Source organism: Lepisma saccharinum, chromosome 21 (assembly GCF_977018435.1).
Source record: "Lepisma saccharinum chromosome 21, izLepSacc3.1, whole genome shotgun sequence".
Lineage (NCBI taxonomy): Eukaryota > Metazoa > Arthropoda > Insecta > Zygentoma > Lepismatidae > Lepisma > Lepisma saccharinum.
Window position 1 is genome coordinate 27,379,974 of NC_139249.1, and position 22,174 is coordinate 27,402,147.

The window sequence follows — 22,174 nt, forward strand, 5'->3', positions numbered from 1 at the left end:
TTTTCTTATAAGATCAAGAAATATTAATATCTTTCTCTTGTCAAGCATACTAACCACCATACAACTTCCTAAATATCACTTCTTTATTCTAATCAACTACCTAATCACTATTTCACTTTGCTGATAAAAGTAGGAGCCATGAAAAATTATACAAGTCTTTCTCAACAATGCAAAAACATTCTTTTTGAACTTTCACATTCTGAGAGATTTATTTACGTAAAGAAGCAAGAGAGGTCTTGTGAAAATAAATATCGCAACAAAGAAAATTCACACTGCAAATGAGAGGTGGGGGATCATTTATGTTCAACAAATGCCTAATTCACTACTAATTGACAAAATTGTATTACTAAATCATTGAGAGTTTAGTACGTTTTCTATATAAATGTTTGCACATTATCAGCTACAGTGAAACTATTCATACTAATTCAAAAGATACAATGTTTTGACACTTTTCAAATGTGTTTTTCAAAAATATTTAACACTACATTATAATACTAGTCATAAAAAAGCCTCACTGTTATCATTTCTCAGTATAATTGTATTTCAATGCATTAATTGCTTTGAGAAGACATCTGAAGTGGGGTAAAATATTTAATCATTGCAAGTATACCATTCATATACAAAACAAGTAGCTGTAGGATTTGTACCATATAGTACATGTGCATCAATTGGCTGTATCTGTCATTTCTATTTAATACTATTGTTAATATTATAATGTCATCATAACAAATAACTAAAAATATTACTTCTTCCCATCTCATTTGCAGTATATGATACTGTGGAACAACAAAACTGTTCTCAAAGAAATTGTTTACAGCACAGAAACACACAACGAACAGCATGTGATAGATCTTACACTACACTCTTAATAAAATTCATAAAGTCTTTAAAAATTTATAACCAGCAACAACATTATTAATGCATTTTTAACACACTGCCAAGAATTAAAAATAACTTCCTTGGTAGCCATTATTTTTGTGCATGGGTAAAGACAATAGATGATGTGTGCACATCCAGAAGTGGTGAAGTTTGAATAAGGGTAATTTCATTTAAACACATTCTCTTCCAAACATAACCTGAACTTGACAAGGTAAGACAGAAGAGAGATGTAGTCATAATGAATGCAAAAAGGGCATATCTACTGTGCGAATACAATAAATGCACCGTTGTGAAATACACTTTTATCTGCTGACGTTTGTTGAAGTATTTAGTTACTATTGGCCAAAACAAAAGAATGAAACCATGCAGGGGTGTAGTCAGGTGGTATATATGGATGAATATACATGCTACTTCTTTTGTTCTCACGTTTTTGTTGGCTACAAGGAGAATACTGAAAAAAATCTGTGGTTCCATTAATGGACCCCCACAAAAGAGATAATCACTCCCACTTATTTCGAAATTAAGCAACAATTCCCACAAACATCTGAAAATAGCCACACGTTTCCATATAGCCAGCAGCATGTACAAACATCATTACTTACGATTTAAAATCAGTTAAAATTTCAAATAATCACCTAAGAAAAGAACACAAAACCATTGTTTACAAGACGATTCAGGCTTATGACTGTTCATAAATTACAGGCACAAAATGATTAGGATAAACTTATGGAGTCAAGTTTAAGAACATCTTTTCAAACAATGGTTCGTTCCTCTGTCAACATTCCCCACATTCATAGCTATTTTCCACCTTTAAAAAACAAAGAAGTACAACTTTCCTGCTGGCATTTAATAACATTAGTAGCAATGGAGATAATCAAAATTTAATATTTCTTAGTGTACTAAATTCAGTGAACCTGTAATAAACGTTTTTCAGGGACCTGTGGAAAACATAAAATCTGGGAAAATAAAGATCTTTATTTATGGCCAGTTTTTCAATGTGAAAGTAATCTGCAGTTAGCTAATTACTACATGGAATTTCAATATAGCGAGCTGGCAATGCTGAAGAAATATTAAGAAACTGATCTGTGCACTACGTCTTAATTTCAAACCAAATAAATCAAGAACTACAAGCATCTATGCATGCTGCTCTTGAAAGCAAGTTTTTTTGTTTTTTTTTTGGCATTGGAAATGATTAGAACAATCACTACTTAATTGTACTATGTATTATTATGATGAAATGAAGTTAAGGAAAGCAAGTACCTCAAATCTGGATTTTTTCTAATAAAGATCACCCTACGCAAAATTGTTGCTACAGAGCATATACTTTCTTATAGAAGAAGCATGGAAAAAGTTGAGTCAAAACCTCGAAGGATGCCTTTTGGACAAGGCAGACGGAGAAAGAAAGGAAGTGATATTGAGTTCATGTGTGTACCCGATCTGCCATCTGTTGCAAATAGTACTGATATGTAGAAATTTTACATGTCTTTTGACTGCAAGCTTTGTACCTTCTCCGTTCATATTTGTCATGCGAGAGAACAAAACAAAGTGAGCATGCTTTGCAGGCTACCTTCTAAAAATATTTGCATACATTATGAAGACATGACAAGCTGAAATGATTTTAAAATACTGTACGATTTTTGTAAGTTGAGCATTGGGTAGCACAAAATATAACATGACCTTGCCAAGCGAATTACGGCAACCACACCACTAGATTTTTCTTGTTTATATGACATTGTTTGGATTGGACTCTGCCAAACAAGACAACTATTCTATTATGCACACGTAACTTTTTAGTGCATCATTTCTTCTTTAATCTACCTACAAAGTCACCGAGTGTAGAACTTTGATAGCTCCACGATATAGCCATGCTGCTTTGCGACTTCCAGTTAAGCTGCTTGATGTGTAATGAAAAAACCGGAACTTTTTACAAACTTCTAGTTACATTGAAAAAACGACCCTTAGACCAGAAAGGTCAAGTTTATAATAGAGGAAAAAGTAAAATCAGGTACAACTGTTCAGTGTGCAAACTCTCCACATGCCTTACTCACACCCCAATCTATTTCATTGTATTAATAAACTAATGATTGGTTCTTGTAACCACTGAGATACTTTGATTGAAGTTTTCCACCAAAAATCTCTTAAGTACATTTTGCAGTTAAATTTGCATAAATGTCCTAATGTGTAACGTCAAATGTGACAAATTTCCAAGTTTATAAAATTTCTTAAAAATACCTAATCCTGTAAAAAAATATGACAACTGTTCCAACTATTAATTCTACAAAGGAACAAATCATTGTTTAAAATAATCATACACAAACAATGTCAATAGACTGGTTAAATTAAAGCTATAGCTGAATAAATATTTTGCATGCCTCTTTATGGATTATGACTACACCCCTGTATCTGAAGTAGAAAGCTCTATTTTTTAAGAAAAACATCACACAAATGTGCTTTAGTCACCATAATGCCCTATACACCACTGCATTACCAAATAATGCAGTAGTGCTTTTTAATGCATTGATAGTGGTATATATAACACACACACACACACAGATTTTCATAATAGAATAATGGAGAATAAGATAGACGTGATAATTACTTCATAAATATTAGAAAAATAAACAAACTTGCCCATGCAATTTTGAGAACAAATATCAAAGCTGTATAGTGTACAATTGATGCAACACACAATTTACATGAGCTTAATAATATACATATTTCTTCAATCAATGTTGTGTTTGAATGTTATAGATGTAACACGGCACTTCCTTGGTAAGAGTAGCTGGATTCCTTGAAGTGCATTAAGCGACGAATAGGACAGTTACAGTCATGCTTTTCATGACACAGAATAAGGAGAAAGCTAGATCATTCTTCATTATTACTTAAAAAATATTTGTGCAAAAAAATGACCAGCAAAATGCATGTGTTTTCTTCAAAAGCTTGCTTCCTCCATGCACACAATTGTGCAATAATTGTAACTTGTACGTGTCGCAATCATGTCCATCTGACAAAACAATGGAAACAGACTTTTTTTTAACGTTTGTTTTTACATTCCATGTAAAATGTTCATTTAGCACTTACAGCTTGTCAAAATAGGCAGCAATTTCTTCTCTTATTTTTTTATCAGGCAACATCAATATGAATAACAATAAACGGGAACTGGCACAATGCTGGTGCTGCCACGGGGCTATGGTGTAAACAAAACTCTGGAAATCAACGAACCAGCTTTTGGGGGAAGAATATCAGGAAAAACTAAGTAATATGGCTTAATGCAGCAAGACAAAAGCAACCACTTAGCCCAATCCGTAACTGTTGCTGTGCCAACCGGGTCACTTGCTTGTACAAAGAGTTCTCAGCCCTGCTGGAAAAACCGTTTCACCAGCTCTGTCAGATTCAATACTTCTCCCAAGCCCTTCTTCGGGTCCATATCGATAAATTCTTCCAAGCTATTTGCACAATCTGCAAAACAAAAATTATTTCAATGCAAACTCCTGCACTTAGGTTTCTGTAAATAGGGACGAGCATACTAAACATTAACCCATTCTTGAACGGCAGCCTAATTGAATACAAGCTTGAAACCATCTCAAAATCACAGTAATTCAATGTGTATAAGCTCCCACAATTAGAAAGCACTTTTCATCATGTATTGTACCATATTTATTACACTCTTACAGCACATATCTCCAGAAAATATCCAGATCAGATCTTATCCATGTGTTATTCAAATATCGACATAAATGTTTTGATATCTGTGGAAACATTCATTCATAGTGTACTCATTCAGCTTATTATGTTAGGACTCAAATGTTGTAATGCACTCTTACACTGTAACTCACAAACATCACCCAACCCAGTGTCATTCACAGGCCCATTGTCTGATCCAGTGAGTTAAGCATGTACACAAGGTGTGAGTCTTCTTTGTATCTTTCTCGCCATGCCAGTTTGCATTGAGGTGTGGTGCTTGCCCTTGGTAGTGAAGAATGAGCTCAAATTCGGTGCATATTCTGCTTATCATGGATATGCGTATGGATATAAGACATTTTTCGGATGTGTAGACGTTTATGTGTGCAAGAGAGGGAGAGACTAAGAGAGAGGAGTACATGTTATGAACATCATGTGTACATGAGGATATGCATACATCTAGTCCAGGAATGTTCATTTCGTACCTAAAGTTTGTGTGAAAAAAATCAGGATAATGTCAGCTTAGGTCCTTATTCACAATGAAATAAAAATGTCCCGTTCATGTGAACCAAGTCACACTCATGTCCGAAACATCTCTAAAATTCATGCATAAAATGTCCAAAACATATCCTTCCTGGATGGATACATGGATATCCAATGGATGTTTACTGTATATTCATAGATATCAAGAACATAGACATGGATATCCAGAAGATACCCATTACATGCCTTCTGGACATTTGTGTGCTGTATGGGAAGAACTGCTACATTGGAGTTTATGAGAATATACTACTTTGTATTGATTCTACAGAATTCATGCTTAAAATTCTGTCAAGCAAGACTTTCCACCATCTCTTCAAACAGATTTCCTGATACAATTATAGTGTACTACTATGTTATGAAACTATGTATCACTGAACCAACATTCACAGGAACTTTTTGCAAAGGGTGTCTGGTTACTGATATAAAATTCATGATGTACTGAAGTAGTGTAATAGTACAACAGTAACAATACAGTAAAACCTCAATCTGGACTAATGGAAGGGATAAGTTGACCGTATTAACGAAAGTCCGGATTAACTGAAATAACGTAAAAGAACAGTAGAAAGTGCATTAAAACTCCGTTTATTATGGTGTATTTAAAGGGCATAGGCCTAAACACTATACAGTACAGTAAAATGTAAAGCAATACGACAATGCAGTGCTTCTAGCCACATTTAAAACCAAACCTTGCATTCTGCTTTTTTTTTTTGGGCCTTTTGCCTGTCCGGATTAAGCGGCTTACTGGGGTCCGCATTAAAGAGGTTTTACTGTAATATTAAAAATTATTGCACAACCATGGTGATCCGGTTGGTAGGGCATCTGACTGCGAAAGAGACCTGGGTTTGATACTGGGAGTGGGTGAACTCAGGTTGGAATTTTTTCACAATGTCCCTCATAGGGAGATTATGAAGCTCAACCAACCACTAACCCTGGGGGATAGGAGCAGACACACTCAAGAGTGTGATGCTGATCACAACACTTCCAGTATGGATGAAATCAAGAATGCACATGCTTTGTTTGAATTGTTGTTTTAAGTCCACTTTATGCACAGAAAGCTAAACAGAACTGGACCAACAGTTTACATTGGGATCCAAGCCACTGTGCATTGTGCCTCCACCTGATATTGAACTCGGGACCCCTTGATTACAAGGCAACAGTGGTAAAGAACATGTATGGGTCTACCTCCATGCCCATTATGAACCAACTTGGTACTATGCAATACACAGAGGATATTTTACCTTTATTATTACCGCTGCATCCTAATACACCAGATGACAACTATTTTTATTACAGCTGAGCCGATACCACCATTTGCCGATACCGATACCAATGCCGATACTTGTATAATTCCAGTACAAAATAACAAAGGCTAGTTACTGAGTCACACTAACTCATCACATCACTAGGCACGTATTTAGAAATATATAATTTGGGGAGGCAGTCCGAGCCCAGTGTCTCAGAAATATAATAATAAAATTGTTTCTATTTAATACATTAATATAACTATTTGTAATAATATGAAAATTAATTAATTAGTACTTTATTTCTCCAATGCGTATGGAGTATTGTTGTATGTAACCACAGACTAAGAAACGGAGGAAAGACAATGTTAATACTTATTTTGTTCTTTCTACCTTGACTAAAAAATATTGTTATTACATAAATAGTAAAAAGACACTATAAAATCAGTAATTAAGACTGCTAAAATGTGTGTAAAAACAACAGCCATGGCAAGGAAATTTATGTCAAAGAAGTAAAAAAATTGAAAATTTATTGAAAAACAAAAAGAAAGATGGTACGTCCATTTGAAGAAAAGTAAAGTTCCTGATAAATACTTTATGTACATTATTGTAAGTAGTGGTGTACATAAAACTTTAGAGGGGCCTCTCCAATGGTGTCACCGTCGCCTTGTAATCAATAAATCCCGGGTTCGATACTCAGTAAGGGCACATAGTGGTACGGGTCCCACTTTAAAATGTAGGTCCAGTCCCAATTAGCTTATCATTCAAAGCCGTACATTTACAATCTAATCTCCGCGGAAATTATTGATTGATTGATTTGCATGATTTTACTTCGCTTTTTGTGTCCCTTTTGGCTAATTTGCAAAGATGGGGATGAGTGATGATGTGATGAAATTGATGAATGGACACTCCCAAACATCCATGCCCAGGTCAGGATTCGAACCCTGGCGTCGTAGCACGATGTGCTAACCACTCCACCAAGGGGGCCGGCTTTCGGCAGAAATAAATAGCCATCATTGGCCGATACCAACAGTCACACGAAAGAGAGAAGTGAAGAGGATAAGTATAAATAACTGATCCCCTTCACTTACCCATGCCTTTGATCTTGCCATATGCTTCCCAGGAGCATGGCCATGGTGACTCAGTCGTCGGTAACGCATCTGACTACCATGCTAAAGGTCCCGGGTTCGATCCCCAGCCGTTAAAATCTGGTAACTTTTCTAACATTGCAAGCGGCCCCGGCGCCTGCCCAGCATAGAATGACATGGGTACCTGGGGGAAACCCTGGGGGGTAAAGGCGGTCAGGGGCATGATGCTGATCACATCATCCCCACTCACGACTGGATCAAGAAAGTGTGGGGCGTTACCTCCACACCCCCTATACGCCTTCATGGCGTGGTGCTAAGCACAGGGGAGCACTTTACCTTTTATATGCTTCCCAGGAGGGTGGGGTTTTATCCAGTGTTTCTAGGAAATTCTATGGAACTTCCCGTGCTGGTCTCCCAATCGGTCACAAGGAAGGGTGAAAGAACTTCTAAAAAGTACAAATATTGAGACGAGCTGTTGCCTTCGCCTGCTCTTCTAGCCACTGAAAATCTTTGGTATTGGTAAAAGAAAATCAACCGATACTCACCAATGCCGATACCACCGGTATCGGTATCGGCTCAGCCCTAATTTTTATTTATGTATTCAGATTTTAAAACATTAATGCTAGGGCTGAGCCGATACTGATGTATCAGTATCAGCCAATACCAGTGGTATCGGTAAGTATCGGTCGAAATTTTCCCACCGATATCATTGTTTTAGAATCGCTAGAACCAAGGCCAAGAGCAACATTTGTCATTTTCAAAAGTTTGTTCATCCTTCCTTGTGGCAGATTGGAAGAAATTTCACATGCAGTTTTTCTAAGAAATGCTGGACCAATCCCCCCCCCCCCTCACCCTCCTGGGAAGCAGATGATTGACAAGATTAAAGGCATGGGCAAAATGAAAGCCACAACCAAACTTCTCGAAAGCATGTAATTAGCTCGTAAAGGCTGTGTGAAAATAAAATAAATCATTCATTTCCAATTCCTGCTCCCAAACTCGTGAGTTAAAAAAGATGGACATTTTTAAAACCAGCATTACTACCATGCTGCACTGTTTCTAGATGACTGCGGAGTTCTTGGGGAAGATTGCTATGGAATTTGTTTCGTTTTATCTACATTCAAGCGAGAATGGGGGGTTGTGGATTCAACAATTTCTTCTTGTACTCTTCCCTTCGTGTAAGTCTCTTATGTGACTGTTGGTAAAGGTTGATACCGCAGCAAGATGTATTTTTATTGCAAATGACAGAGAATGATGGAGAGCATAGCATAAAGAGGCGTTATTTTAATAACTGAAATTGCATGTATTTTTACATCGCTTTTCTCCCTCTCCAGGTTAGCCCAAACAAGAATAATGAATAGTATTTACACGAAACTGAAGAAGACACAATCTACTTTTTTTCAGTGTAACTGCAACACATTAAAAAGTCTTGCAATATTTAAAAAAGATTCTTTCTTCGCATCCTGTATGTCTAGAGAATTTCACTTGAAAAAATTACCAAATATTGCAAGACATTATAAAGTGTTATAATGCTACATGGGAATAATTTGGGAGTCATTTAATGTCATTAAAGGAATGTGATGTGATGAGTTAGTATGACTGGGTAATTATAGTCCTTTGTTATTTTAAAACTGAATTTTACAAGTGGTTATCAGAGAGCGTATTGGCATCTGTTCAAAGTGGTATCGGCTTAGTTCTATTAATACTGAAATATATAGGAATTCTCTTACCAACTTCATCAATAAATTTCAGTCACAAAGTTTATATCGTGCCACCTCTCACATGAACTCTCATTATCAAACTTTAGAAAACTGTGAAATCATTTATTTGTTGATTTAGTGCTAGAATATGAAAACATCAAGTTTTGACTTGGAGTTCTCATTTTACACCCTACATTTCGATACAAATGATTATTTTCTTTGGTTATTCTGGTGGCATACTAATTATCTCAAATTAATTTAGTTTATCAATACTTACAAACAGCGCTTGAAGTGGAAAATGTTAGCTGGGGGGGGGGGGGGATGCTCCTATGGTTTAAAATGGTGACAATGAGACAACTGGAGGATGTTACACTTTTGCTTTATTAAATTCTAATGAAGAATTTCCAAGGAAAGGGTTACAGTCCCATTTGACCCTCATTAACAACGTCTGCCATGTGATGTGTTGAGGAGAACATAACATAAATATTTATATGGAAATTCCATAATAAGTAACACATAACTAAACCATAACATTGAAACAATCCTGCTATTGAGTTAGGGTTACGAAGTTGATGAAAAATCATGATTTCTCTGGGCCTTGACGACAATGCAAAAGCTAATAATAATCCGTTTCCCTTCAGTTAGAACCAGAAAACATGGTTTTTATTTCAATCTTGTTTTTAAAATTTTCTAGCCTTTTTTGGCATTTAGGTGATTTTTCTTAATTTTTAGGCCATTCTATTGGTCATTTTTTGTGAATTTTTAGGTCATCGACTTCCAAGCCATAGTTATAATAAAGATTTTTCATGGTCTTTCCATAAAATATAACATTTCCTACTAAGGGTCATTCCATGTCAAATCATCCAGAATTTTGTGAAAATGTCACCCACCATCCCCGATTTTGATGAAATTCGGTATACTTATAGAATTTTTAATGCTGATTACAAAAATGACATTTATTTTTAGATTGGTCAAGGGGTTCATAAGTTACGCGCTTTTTAAAATCTCCGTGTACGCCACTTGCGGCTCCACTTTGAATGACACGCTTTAGGTTATAAATGATGGTATCTTCCCTCAGGTTTGCCGTAGAAACTTCAAGTTTCTTTTCCTTTGTTCAAAATAGTGCAAACTTTTATTTAAATAAGGTTTCAGATGATTGTATTAATAACCATGTATTTTTATCTATAGTTTCATGTATTTTTTTAGAAGAAAAAATGACTAACTTCAAGAGCGAATTTCGTGCAATGCCCCCCCTTCAATTTCCCCCCAATTTTATATGTAGGTAGCTCAAAATGTGTACTAATACCTGATGAAAAAATTGGGATGGGCGGTTCAGAGACAGAGTGATAAAAAAATCATTTGCTTCAAATGACATTAAAAGTTAATCCTATTAAAAATGCTTATGTATTTAGCACAAAGCCTGAAGTTCAATATGTTTTAAGGTATAATATTCAAAATTTCTGTTCACTGTGTGTGAAGATAAGCATAGGCGTAACCTGGCGGGGGAAAGGGGAGCATTTGACCCTTTCCAAAATTTATAGATTAATTAAAATTTACCAGTTAAATATATATTGTGAACCTTCTGGCACTTGAGGAACAAACAAATAGAGAGTAATAATTGTGATTTTTCAAATGTATTTATCAAATAATCTTGGACACTATTTTTATGGTATGGAAAACTTTGTTATTCTTTCAACCCAAAGATAGTTCCCAAGTTACGCCCATGAAGATAGTACTAATAATAATTACACTATTGTACTCTATGCATTGCCAAAGTTTCATGTACTATCAATTGTGCCCTTCACATTTTAGAAGAATATTTTGACCATTTCGAACACACTAAAGTATTTGACTTATCACTAAGTACATATGTCCTTCCATTTGTGTTGTTAATGTCCACTGGATACAGAATATTTTGTGGCCAGTAGTAGGAAGTTGATGGACCAAGTGGATGCAAGAATTTAATTGTTGCATTTCCTTTTTTCCCATGGACTTTTGAAGCAATCTTACAAACAAGTTTTAGTCACACACACAAGCTACTGTACATAACTGTTTAGAGTTGGAATTCAGAAATAAACTTCCTCACAACATTCAAACCACCCAGTTATACAAAACTTATTTCATCAGCTATTATTATTTTGCATTGACTGTTAAACAACTAGTGTTTCGAAGTAACTGGTTGCAAGTAACAGTTACTTTTTATTTAGGAATTCTAACTGTAACTAGCGACTGGAATTGCTGGCCTGGCAAGGAAGCTATGATTTGTTGCATGCTAACTTTAGAATATCCACGCTTTACTTCAATTCATTTTTAATTATGTGTGAAAACTTCAGTGTTTTTGGTGGTCTGCTGCGTTCGTTTGGAATGTGGTTCTCAAGCTACGAAAAAGTCATTGTCAAAGGAGTGGGCCTTGTTGATATTGGAATGGAGGGGAAAGAAATAGGTGCAAGTGGAATCAATGACACCATATTCAATATACCGTGGTTAGCATACTAATGATTTCTTAATTAAAATCGTTCAAGCAAGGCTGACTCTGTGTTCCATCATTTATTTGCAGTAGTAATGTAAATATATGAAGGCATATTATGTACTAGAAACATAAATAAAACACTCAAGTCTTCACGATCATTGATTTTGTGTAATTTTTACACAAATCAGATTGTTAACTGTAAGTTACTTTCACAGTAATTGTAAAGTAACTCATAATTACTTTCAAAGTACCAGTAACTGTAACTGAGTTAGTTTTTTAAATGAGTAACTGTAACTCTGTTACTTGTAAAAAGTAACTTACCGAACCTGTAGCCTAAGTTCAAAATAGTGTATACTTAATTTTCCTGGTTCTGTTGTTTAGTACTTTGCAATCGCTGACACATCGTACTGCACGTTTTGTCATTTCACCTTACATGATTAATAAGAAATGTATGCCTTGAATACTATTTCTAATTGGTACATCATTGCCGCACTTGTTTTAACTCTTCCAACCAGCCCGTCACAAGAGTTTCTGTGGTATATGGCAAAATTTCCATGGAAAAACTTCAATCAGCACAAATGTGTATTATTAATTCTAACTTCATATTATGTATCCCCGTGAAGAGTAGCCAAAAAAAGAACTTCCATATTGAGATAAAATGCACAAAAACAATGTTCTCGAAGATAATTTGCTAAACTTGGGGATGCTAATAATGATGATTATATTTCTTAAAAAATTGAAGACAGTTGAAACTGATTTAGATAAAGTGGAACGTCGATTTTATGTTATTCAGGCGACCAAGCTGAAAAAACTTAGTATGCGAGAAAATGTAAAACGGAGGAAAATTTCTTAGCAATTTGCTATGTTGGAACCACCAAGATTGAATACAAAATGCAGGACAATGTAAAATCAAGGAACTTGAAATCAGGGTTCCGCTGCAATTATTATTTGTAAATTTTAATTAATTTATGAATTTTTGAAGGGGCGAATGCTCCCCTTTCCCCCGCCAGGTTACGCCTATGCATATCTTCACACATAGTGAACAGAAATTTTGAATATTATACCTTAAAACATATTGAACTTCAGGCTTTGTGCTAAATACATAAGCATTTTTAATAGGATTAACTTTTAATGTCATTTGATGCAAATGATTCTTTTATCACCCTGTCTCTGAACCGCCCATCCCAATTTTTTCATCAGGTATTAGTACACATTTTGAGCTACCTACATATAAAATTGGGGGGAAATTGAAGGGGGGGCATTGCACGAAATTCGCTCTTGAAGTTAGTCATTTTTTCTTCTAAAAAAATACATGAAACTATAGATAAAAATACATGGTTATTAATACAATCATCTGAAACCTTATTTAAATAAAAGTTTGCACTATTTTGAACAAAGGAAAAGAAACTTGAAGTTTCTACGGCAAACCTGAGGTAAGATACCATAATTTATAACCTAATGCGTGTCATTCAAAGTGGAGCCGCAAGTGGCGTACACGGAGATTTTAAAAAGCGCGTAACTTATGAACCCCTTGACCAATCTAAAAATAAATGTAATTTTTGTAATCAGCATTAAAAGATCTATAAGTATACCGAATTTCATCAAAATCGGAGATGATGGGTGACATGGCCTGGATGAATTGACGTGGAATGACCCCTAACTGATCTTTTTAGCAGAAGCTAGATTAAGGGTTTTATTTTATATTTGTACAAACACAAGAATTTGCTATTTCATAGAATTCAAAATAATTTTGCATTTCTTTCTCAATGAAATCAGTGGTGTTAAAGCTGATAGAAATTATGATTCACCATTGAAACATTATAATTAAGTAATAAAAATAAAAGCCAAGATATTAAAAAACATAGTTTAGATATTGCACAGTTGTATTATTAAATTGGGTAATGGGAATAATTTTCTTTGCATCACTCAAAGTGCACAATTACATGGAAGTGAAGATATTTCCATTATTTCTAGATTAAAGATGTAAATATTTACCTGGTAGAGTAATAGGAGGATAGTCTGGGGGTGGTTTTACCCATGTCCCATCCTCTCGTTTCATATGACGTCGATCTGATGCAAACTTCTGAAGAAAAAGTGGAGCCGGAACCACCCTGAAGTACCTGCAGGATGAGGAGTTAAGCATCATGCACATACACTTGCCAACAAATTGCTTTATTTACAGCAATTTGTGAGGTGTAAATTTATACCTATGGCATGCCTTATTATCCATTTCTTCCTAGAAATGTGTGTATGTTTATATATAATTACGTAGAAATATAGGAATAAATAACAATTATTATCAACTAAATAGTATTAACGAACTAATTTATTTCCAATTGATTATTACATCTGCATGGTAATACTTCAAGTTTTGGAAAAAAAAACTTCATTATTCTTTTGCTTTCCACACCACTGGCATACTTGTACTATTTTGTTATTAACATTTACTCATATCGATCTCGAAAATCTTCGAAAGTGAAAGGGAAACTTTTGGAATTTTGAAAGGAAGGCGTCATTGGACCAGCTCTAGCCACCCCCACCCCCCAAACATCATGATGCCCATGTTCAGATGTATGGATGTAGCTAATTGATTGCAATGGATTTTGGCTTTGGAAAACGATTACTTTACAGAAAAGAACAAGCATTACATTATGAAGTGATTTTGTTCTATTTTTACAGATGACTCTATGATCAAGATATGAAATGCTCAAATGTTTAATAAATACATGTTTGGGGGTTAAAACTTTCAACCACATATTACCAATCAGATTATAAACACTATTTTACAAATGTATCATTTCTTTAAAGCTTAATCAGGTAATTTCCAGCAGTTTAGACATAACTATGAAATAACAAACAAGCTAAATCAAAATAATATTCAACCTTGAAATTATAAAGTAATTCTAAGAAAATTAAATATATGCCTAGTGTCCATTACATATAGACTTTTACAGCGTACAGTCAACGGCAAAGATAACAGTAGGCAAATTGTCCATCACTCTTTTCATTTCTCTTTATTCCACACCCTGTGTTGTTTTAAGGAATGAATTTCTGTTGATACAAAGCAGATGTTGTCCTCTGCCTAATGACGTTTTTAATTCAATTCATGATCACCATATTGTGGAAAACGGACTGAATGAAAATGGTGATGGACAATTTGCCTACTTATTTTGCCGTTGGGTGTACATACATAACTTAGAAGAAAAACTATGCACATACAAAAACCTGCTTGCAATGTAATTTAATATTACTTCATTCATTTTCATATTACTTCTTTTGAAAAAATGTTTACTCTATAGTTAAGAAAAACACATCCATTCCATGAAAGTGGAGAGATAAAATTGATATGATTGCCATATTCAATACTACAAAATGGAAATCAAAAAGCATGATGTAGGGCATTCCACCCTTCTGCACTTACCTAAAGTACATTGGCTTTAAGATCTGGTCAGTACGAAAAGTCTCTGTGACATATTTGTGAAAATATGTTGGGAATGGGAGTTCGGAGTCCAAGTCATACACAACACACCTCTCATCAGGATTGTAGAGAAACAAAACATGATAGTCCTGCAAGATAGGCAAGGAAAAATCACTTTCAATACATATAATCATAAAGTGTAGAGAAATGTTTATTTTAATGTATGTACTAGATTTACAGTTTAAACACACATGCTTTTGTTACTACAAGAACTTTTGTTTTGCGATCTCTTGTGTATGTGTGTGCATTCATGTGTCAGCGTCAGTGGTTCATAAACTTTGGTTGGCGGACATTCATTATGCTCTTCCATGGGTCTGCAACGGCATGAAAAAATGTTACGAGCTTTTACATTTAAACTGTCAATAATTATCAAATACACAAATTTTAAAATTCAGTATGTTCCACAGCTTGTTAGAGGTAAAAACATGATGATATTTTTAAAATCGCTTTTATTAAGGGATAATATAAATTACTTATTTCCATATATTCTCCATATTTGCGATCAGATATTGCTGCTGGCAATATTATTTAGATTCTTTATAATAGGGAACTTCTGTTGTAGCTTGAGAAATGCTTAGGCCTTAGATATAGAACTCGTATGTGTGTGTGTGCATGTGCACATGCATGTGTGTAATGTGCATCTGAGCCAATTATGTGCTATGCCATATGAGGCTTTTTTTATGGATTCTGTAAAATGTTTCATATTCATTATTTTTGAACTAAAATATGTGAATCGTTATTACATTTTGTCTATTTAAAACAATCATAATAATTATAATGAAATATAAAAAATGTTAATTCAGTGAAATGTGTAGTTACTTTTATATTGAGCTAAAAATCATATATTTCACAGTAATTTCCGTTAATTACTATAAGGGATTGAGGAGGATTACAAGTAAACTGGTACAGATCGTTGCAGAAATGCGATAATTTAACTGAAACAGTGATGCGATGTCTATCTTGCCTTTTTGGAAAAGATTCTGCGGACATCCATGGTGTCGACCTTGCATTATGAGGACAAGTGGGGAGCTACTTGAAATAAAGATGTAGTGTACCCTGGTCTAGAAAGGCTGAAAACAGCACCGATGGGCCAATTGTTGCTATATTTTTCACTATATACCTTTATAGGTAAAAGTGTGTAAAAAAATTGTGTAAAAGATGAAGTTCACATTACTCCGTGACTTAGTATGTATACAATTTAAGTACATGATCCATTAATCACTTTCTGGTAGTAATCCAGGTTTTCTGTGTTATCGCGAATGGGAAAGGTTACAACACAAAATTTATGTTGCACTTTCACAATGGAATTCACCTAGGTTTACTATTCAATGATTTAGGGTCTCCTGATGGCATATCACCTTGCAATCAAGGGGTCCTGGGTTCGATTCCGGTGAAAGAACATAGTAGTTCAGATCCCATTTTTAAATCCAGTTTCAATTAGCCTATTTGTGCATAAAGCAGACATAAAACACACTTTGAAATTACCAATCAATTTATACACACACAGCCCCAATGCAGTCTCCTAGTACCTTCCCTCTTCTCTACGTTTTGCAATCTCCACTAAAAATTTTGACAAATGCTTGTTTTGTGGTAATTTTGGTGCTGGATTTATCATTAGTATTATAAAATTGTCCCTACACCCTCTCTCCTCAAAGTTTGAAAATTCAGGATTAACTGGAAAAACATAGGCCAAAACGTGAAGTACACTAAATTATGATGGCACAAGGTGGGAGCTATGCAGGGTTTTCGAGAAATGGGAGAGTAAACAGACACAATGTTAAAAATTGCCTGCCTGAATAATAGACTTGTGGGGACTCTGAATGAAAATCTCACAAAGGAACATCTATGCCAGGCTGAGACCATAAGACAAACACTTAAGTAAACATTCAGACTGAAGCAACAGAAGACAAGTGCCCTTTAATCTATAAGCATTCACAGCGATGTGCAAACAACAGGCTGAGGTGACATGATGCAAGCCACTGAAAAAATGGCCCAGTCCGAGTGACAAGCAACACGTGCAGCTTGTCCTGTCGCTTCGGAAGGTTCCATTTATTTCTGAGGACTGGTTTCCAAGAGCCACGTGTCGCTTATCTGCACATATTGAGTTGCTTGCTTGTTGTGCGGCAACTTTCATGTTATAAATATCTTGGGAAGTGTAATCGCTAAAGAACTGCAGGGAAATCATTGAGAATCACGTCTGTGTAGATGTTAAAAAAAATGGACTGATTCGGTATTCGACAGACTGGACGTACATTTAAGTACAATCCGAACCACTTCGTATGGTTTCCTCAACCAAGAACCGAATTTGGTACCTCTTGATCTGAGGCACGAAATCGTTGGCCTAATAGGAAGGCACAATTTTGTATTCCAGTTCGGCGTCCCTTCGAAAGAATAGAATAGAAAAGCCTTTCATTAACAGGGGTGTTTTGCCCTGCTTTGCAACTCTTAAAACAAATCTTTTGTCACAAAAATGATAAAATGAGAAGGGCAATTTAATTGCAATAAATTATAAAGATAACTGGGCCATTTCATGCCAACTGATCAGATAGTCCCCGCCTCACCACCTCAGATTTTGATGAAATTTGGTACAGGAGATGGTCTGAGGCCTAAATGAAATTATGCAAAATTTTAGCTCAGTATCTCCTATACTTTGCACAAAATGCCCCCACCTTGAGACACCTCACCAGAGACACGGTGCTGGCAAAGTTACCAGAAGGCATGTTTAGCTGCCTCCTGTGCAGCCATAAATGGTCTCAGAAGTCCAAAAATAACATCTCTTATACAACTTTTTGTGCAGATTTCAAAAATGAAGTCAATTTGACTCCAAGCTCCGTAGTTTTCTTGCAAATGTTGGCTAAAAATAGGAAAAAATTCACGGTGACATCTGGCTCAACAAACTTCACTGCCTTACAGCCTGGAAAATAACAAGTCTACAGTTGCTGTATTTTGCACTTTGATTTAGAGTTACATAGAGAGTACTAGATTAAAATCACAAGTTTCTCAATTTATTAATGTCCAACTTATTAAGGTGGAAAGATTGACCGGAAACTGAAAAAACACAAAAAGCACCATGTTTGAGGCTATGGATGAACATGATGGCAGTTAAATATTGTCCTTTAATGAGTTTCACTGAAAAGAGCAAAGAAAAATACCTTAATGAGCAAAAAATCATCATGGTGACCCCCCATTTTCTAAAAATAGAACACCTAGTTCTACACCTTGAAATATAATATTTGTTATTTCGGAGAACTATGTTCATTTTTTGGAAGCCCTCCTACGTTATCTAATCCAGTAGAGCAGGTGTTAGCTAAATTTTATGGACAACAATAGTCTGAATTTAAAAAATGAAGCCACTTTGAGTGATATGCATGTTTTCTGAGATATGAGAAGCCTAAAATGTGCAATTTGTAACTAGTCGTCCATGTATATATTACACACAAAATGACAAGTAATCCTGCGTTGGTCCATGGTGCCTTTTGTACTTCAACTCCATACTATTTTATTTGTATGGAAATGGTATCCTCATCGCCTAGAGGACATGCCCGATAGTCAGGCAGGTCCAGCCACGGGCCCTCCCATCCACCACCTGTTGAGCATGAACATTTATCATGCTGGATTACAAGCCAAATGGATATTTGGTCGAGGTTCCCAAGCCTGTAGATGGGTATGTAGCCAGTTATCCATTAGAAGAGGGCTTGTTTTCAAGGTTTCAAAGTTTGCAGATGGGTTTCTAGCCGGTTCCCAAGCCGAGTTGGGTTTCTTTTATGGATCCCAAGCCAATGCTGTGCACATTTTTACTACTTTATTGTGATAAATTTTGCTGGAATTGCTGATACATTTTTCTGAGGGAAAGTGTAGTTTCTTCCTAATGAAGAGATAGTTGGTGCAGGAACAATGCAGATTATGTGGATCTCTGGCACCCAACACATGTCCCTTTGTTGTGGCCAATGGAAATTCTGGAATGGTCCTATAGACTCTTCATTTACGCCAATCGCTTCAACGTGCCACCAATACCATCACATGGTGACTTTCCATGTGATGTAGCAAAGAAACTCCAGTCAGCCGTTATCCCATAGTCTTTGAAATGACTGCAAAGGTTTGCAATATTTTTGAAATTCTTGTACTGTGCTCCTGAACCATCACTGAAATAGTGGATGTCTGATTTCAGGAATAGTAGCTTTAAGAAACTGGAGAACTTTAGCAATGAACACAAACAGCTACAGCATTATGTGAAAGGTGGTCGCTGATAATGCACAGGCTCTGACACTGTACGCCTTCATTCTCATTGCTGTAAACTGCAAATGGATGCACCGTGGCTTGGCTGTTTTCCCAATGAAACCCTTGCACAGCATCTTGAATTACAAATGAGTAATTTTCAGAAAAGTCCATGAGTATGATCAATTCTCCTGGCTGCAGTTGTTCCTTTAACCCCTTTAGATGTCCTGTTTGATATTTAGCAATCTAATGATGTGCATACAAGTTGTAAATTTTCTCACTCAAATCAGCAACAAACTCCTCAACTGTCAGCTGATTTGTCATCAGTGTGTCTCTGTCTGTGTGGAACCACTGCTTAAATTCAACTATATCTTCCGGATCTGTGCTTTCAGCTTAAGCAGCTGCCAAAGGTAATCAACACCTGCATCTTGCCCTGGACATGCTTCACAACGATATAACATACATTCCTTTGACTCCATATTGCAAACAATTCTGCTGATGAGTGTTTTGTATTCTTCTGTTTTCAGTGATATTCCAGCAAGCATGAGTTTCACATTCTGATGCATCATGCACACACAGGTACTGTGTGTCCCTGCTGCTCCAACAGTAATGCACCATTCAGGTCTAAGCTGACAGAACTTTGTAATGCAAATTTTTACATCAGGATATTTATTCCGAAATTGCACATGCAGCTCATTCAAATTGCATAGCAAGAGCTGTTTCTCTTTTTGCATTTTGACACCATTTATACTCACAGTTACTTTATCCTTCATGCCTGGACACATCCTCCTGTACTCTTCATCCTGATAGAAACTCTGACCAAGCTCTTTGGTTCTTGAAGGCAAAGGTCTGCCTTTTTCCTTAGCAGGCATGGCAAGAACTCCATCTTTCTGGTGTAACACCTTGGCAGTCCTTACCATTCTTTCTGAAACTCCACGATTTACGTCTTACTATTTTTGACAGATTTTTTGCTTACCCACAACAAATGCAAGTTTGGCACATAAAGGTTAGTCTCTTTGTCCATTTTATACTGATTGTCTGTGACATCATATTAAATATTAAAAATGAACAAACACAATATTTTACCTGAATGATACATAATTATAGTGCAATGTGAATTATAAAAATGAACATATACAATATTTCCAATAATGTCAAATAATTGCAATGTAATGACAAGGGCATAACACTCAAAGTGGCTTCATTTTTTAAATTCCGACTATTGTTTGTCCATAAAATTTAGCTAACAGCTGCTCTACTGGATTAGATAACGTAGGAGGGCTTCCAAAAAATGAACATAGTTCTCCGAAATAACAAATATTGTATTTCAAGGTGTAGAACTAGGTGTTCTATTTTTAGAAAATGGGGGGTCACCATGATGATTTTTTGCTCATTAAGGTATTTTTCTTTGCTCTTTTCAGTGAAACTCATTAAAGGACAATATTTAACTGCCATCATGTTCATCCAGAGCCTCAAACATGGTGCTTTTTGTGTTTTTTCAGTTTCCGGTCAATCTTTCCACCTTAATAAGTTGGACATTAATAAATTGAGAAACTTGTGATTTTAATCTAGTACTCTCTATGTAACTCTAAATCAAAGTGCAAAATACAGCAACTGTAGACTTGTTATTTTCCAGGCTGTAAGGCAGTGAAGTTTGTTGAGCCAGATGTCACCGTGAATTTTTTCCTATTTTTAGCCAACATTTGCAAGAAAACTACGGAGCTTGGAGTCAAATTGACTTCATTTTTGAAATCTGCACAAAAAGTTGTATAAGAGATGTCATTTTTGGACTTCTGAGACCATTTATGGCTGCACAGGAGGCAGCTAAACATGCCTTCTGATAACTTTGCCAGCACCTTGGGCAAAGTATAGGAGATACTGAGCTAAAATTTTGCATAATTTCATTTAGGCCTCAGACCAACTCCTGTACCAAATTTCATCAAAATCTGAGATGGTGAGGCGGGGCCGATTTCCAAAATCTGGTCAGTTGGCATGAAATGACCCAACTTGAAAATACTCCATGCAAAATAATGCAAAGAAAACTGCAGAGTATAATAAAATCAAAACCAAGAGAATATGCTAAAAAAGATAACAGCATACAGCAGGGGTAAAAAAAAACAACTTTAAATTAGGCACCAACCCCTTTTTCTCTCAGGAGCCAGCCCTCCCTTTTTTATGCACATAGAAAGCCACGAATCCAACTAAGATCTTAAAACATTTAATTAATTAGTATTTCCAAAGAAAACTACCAGTAACAGCATGGATAGATATCCTATACATTCTAATACAGAGCATTCCCTGACATTCGCTACGAGACTCGGCGGCAAGCGGCCCGGCATCAGCGCTTGTCTTTCCCGGTGAACGGGTCCGCGACAGTCGCTTATATTAAAAAAAGTTTAGAGTAACAGGGTCAGTTCTGAATAAAAGTGGAAAGAAAAATGGGGAAATAAAGTATACAAAGACAATCCGCACACCATCCGTGAGTTAAAAGACAATATTGTACGAAAAATCGGGAGAATTACAGTAGACGAACTTGCACGTGTAAATGCCAATTTCCTTCGGAGATGCCAGGATGTGTTGCAGCAGAGGGACATAATTTTCAACACCTTCTGTAGTCAAGGTTAGTACACAATATGAAAACTGTACTTTTAATAGCCAACTCTAGCGACTGTCGCTGACCCGTTCACCGGGAAAGACAAGCGCTGATGCCGGGCAACTTGCCGCTGAGTCTCGTAGCGAATGTCAGGGAATGCTCTGTATATGGACGACTCTACCATATTTTAACATCTGACTAGCTACAGTGTAAAAAAATTATAATGGCATGTTTATTATTCTCATTTAATGATGCACATGATAGAGTAAACACACAAACATTAAAAAAC

The 22,174-nt window shown here is 35.8% G+C and overlaps 1 protein-coding gene across 1 annotated transcript in view; it reads right to left on the reverse strand.

The window, feature by feature from the left end:
• Nucleotides 1–3,991: 3,991 nt before the first annotated feature.
• The window catches only part of LOC146004117 (uncharacterized), a 127,309-nt gene continuing 109,126 nt past the window's right edge, over nt 3,992–22,174 (reverse strand). Inside the window, exons 8-10 of the mRNA XM_083142781.1 lie at nt 15,021–15,166; nt 13,595–13,719; nt 3,992–4,338 (exon numbers count right to left, since the gene is read on the reverse strand). Of these exons, the coding sequence (XP_082998907.1) occupies nt 4,232–4,338; nt 13,595–13,719; nt 15,021–15,166 (378 nt within the window). The 3' untranslated portion in view covers nt 3,992–4,231. The remainder of the gene's footprint in view (nt 4,339–13,594; nt 13,720–15,020; nt 15,167–22,174) is intronic.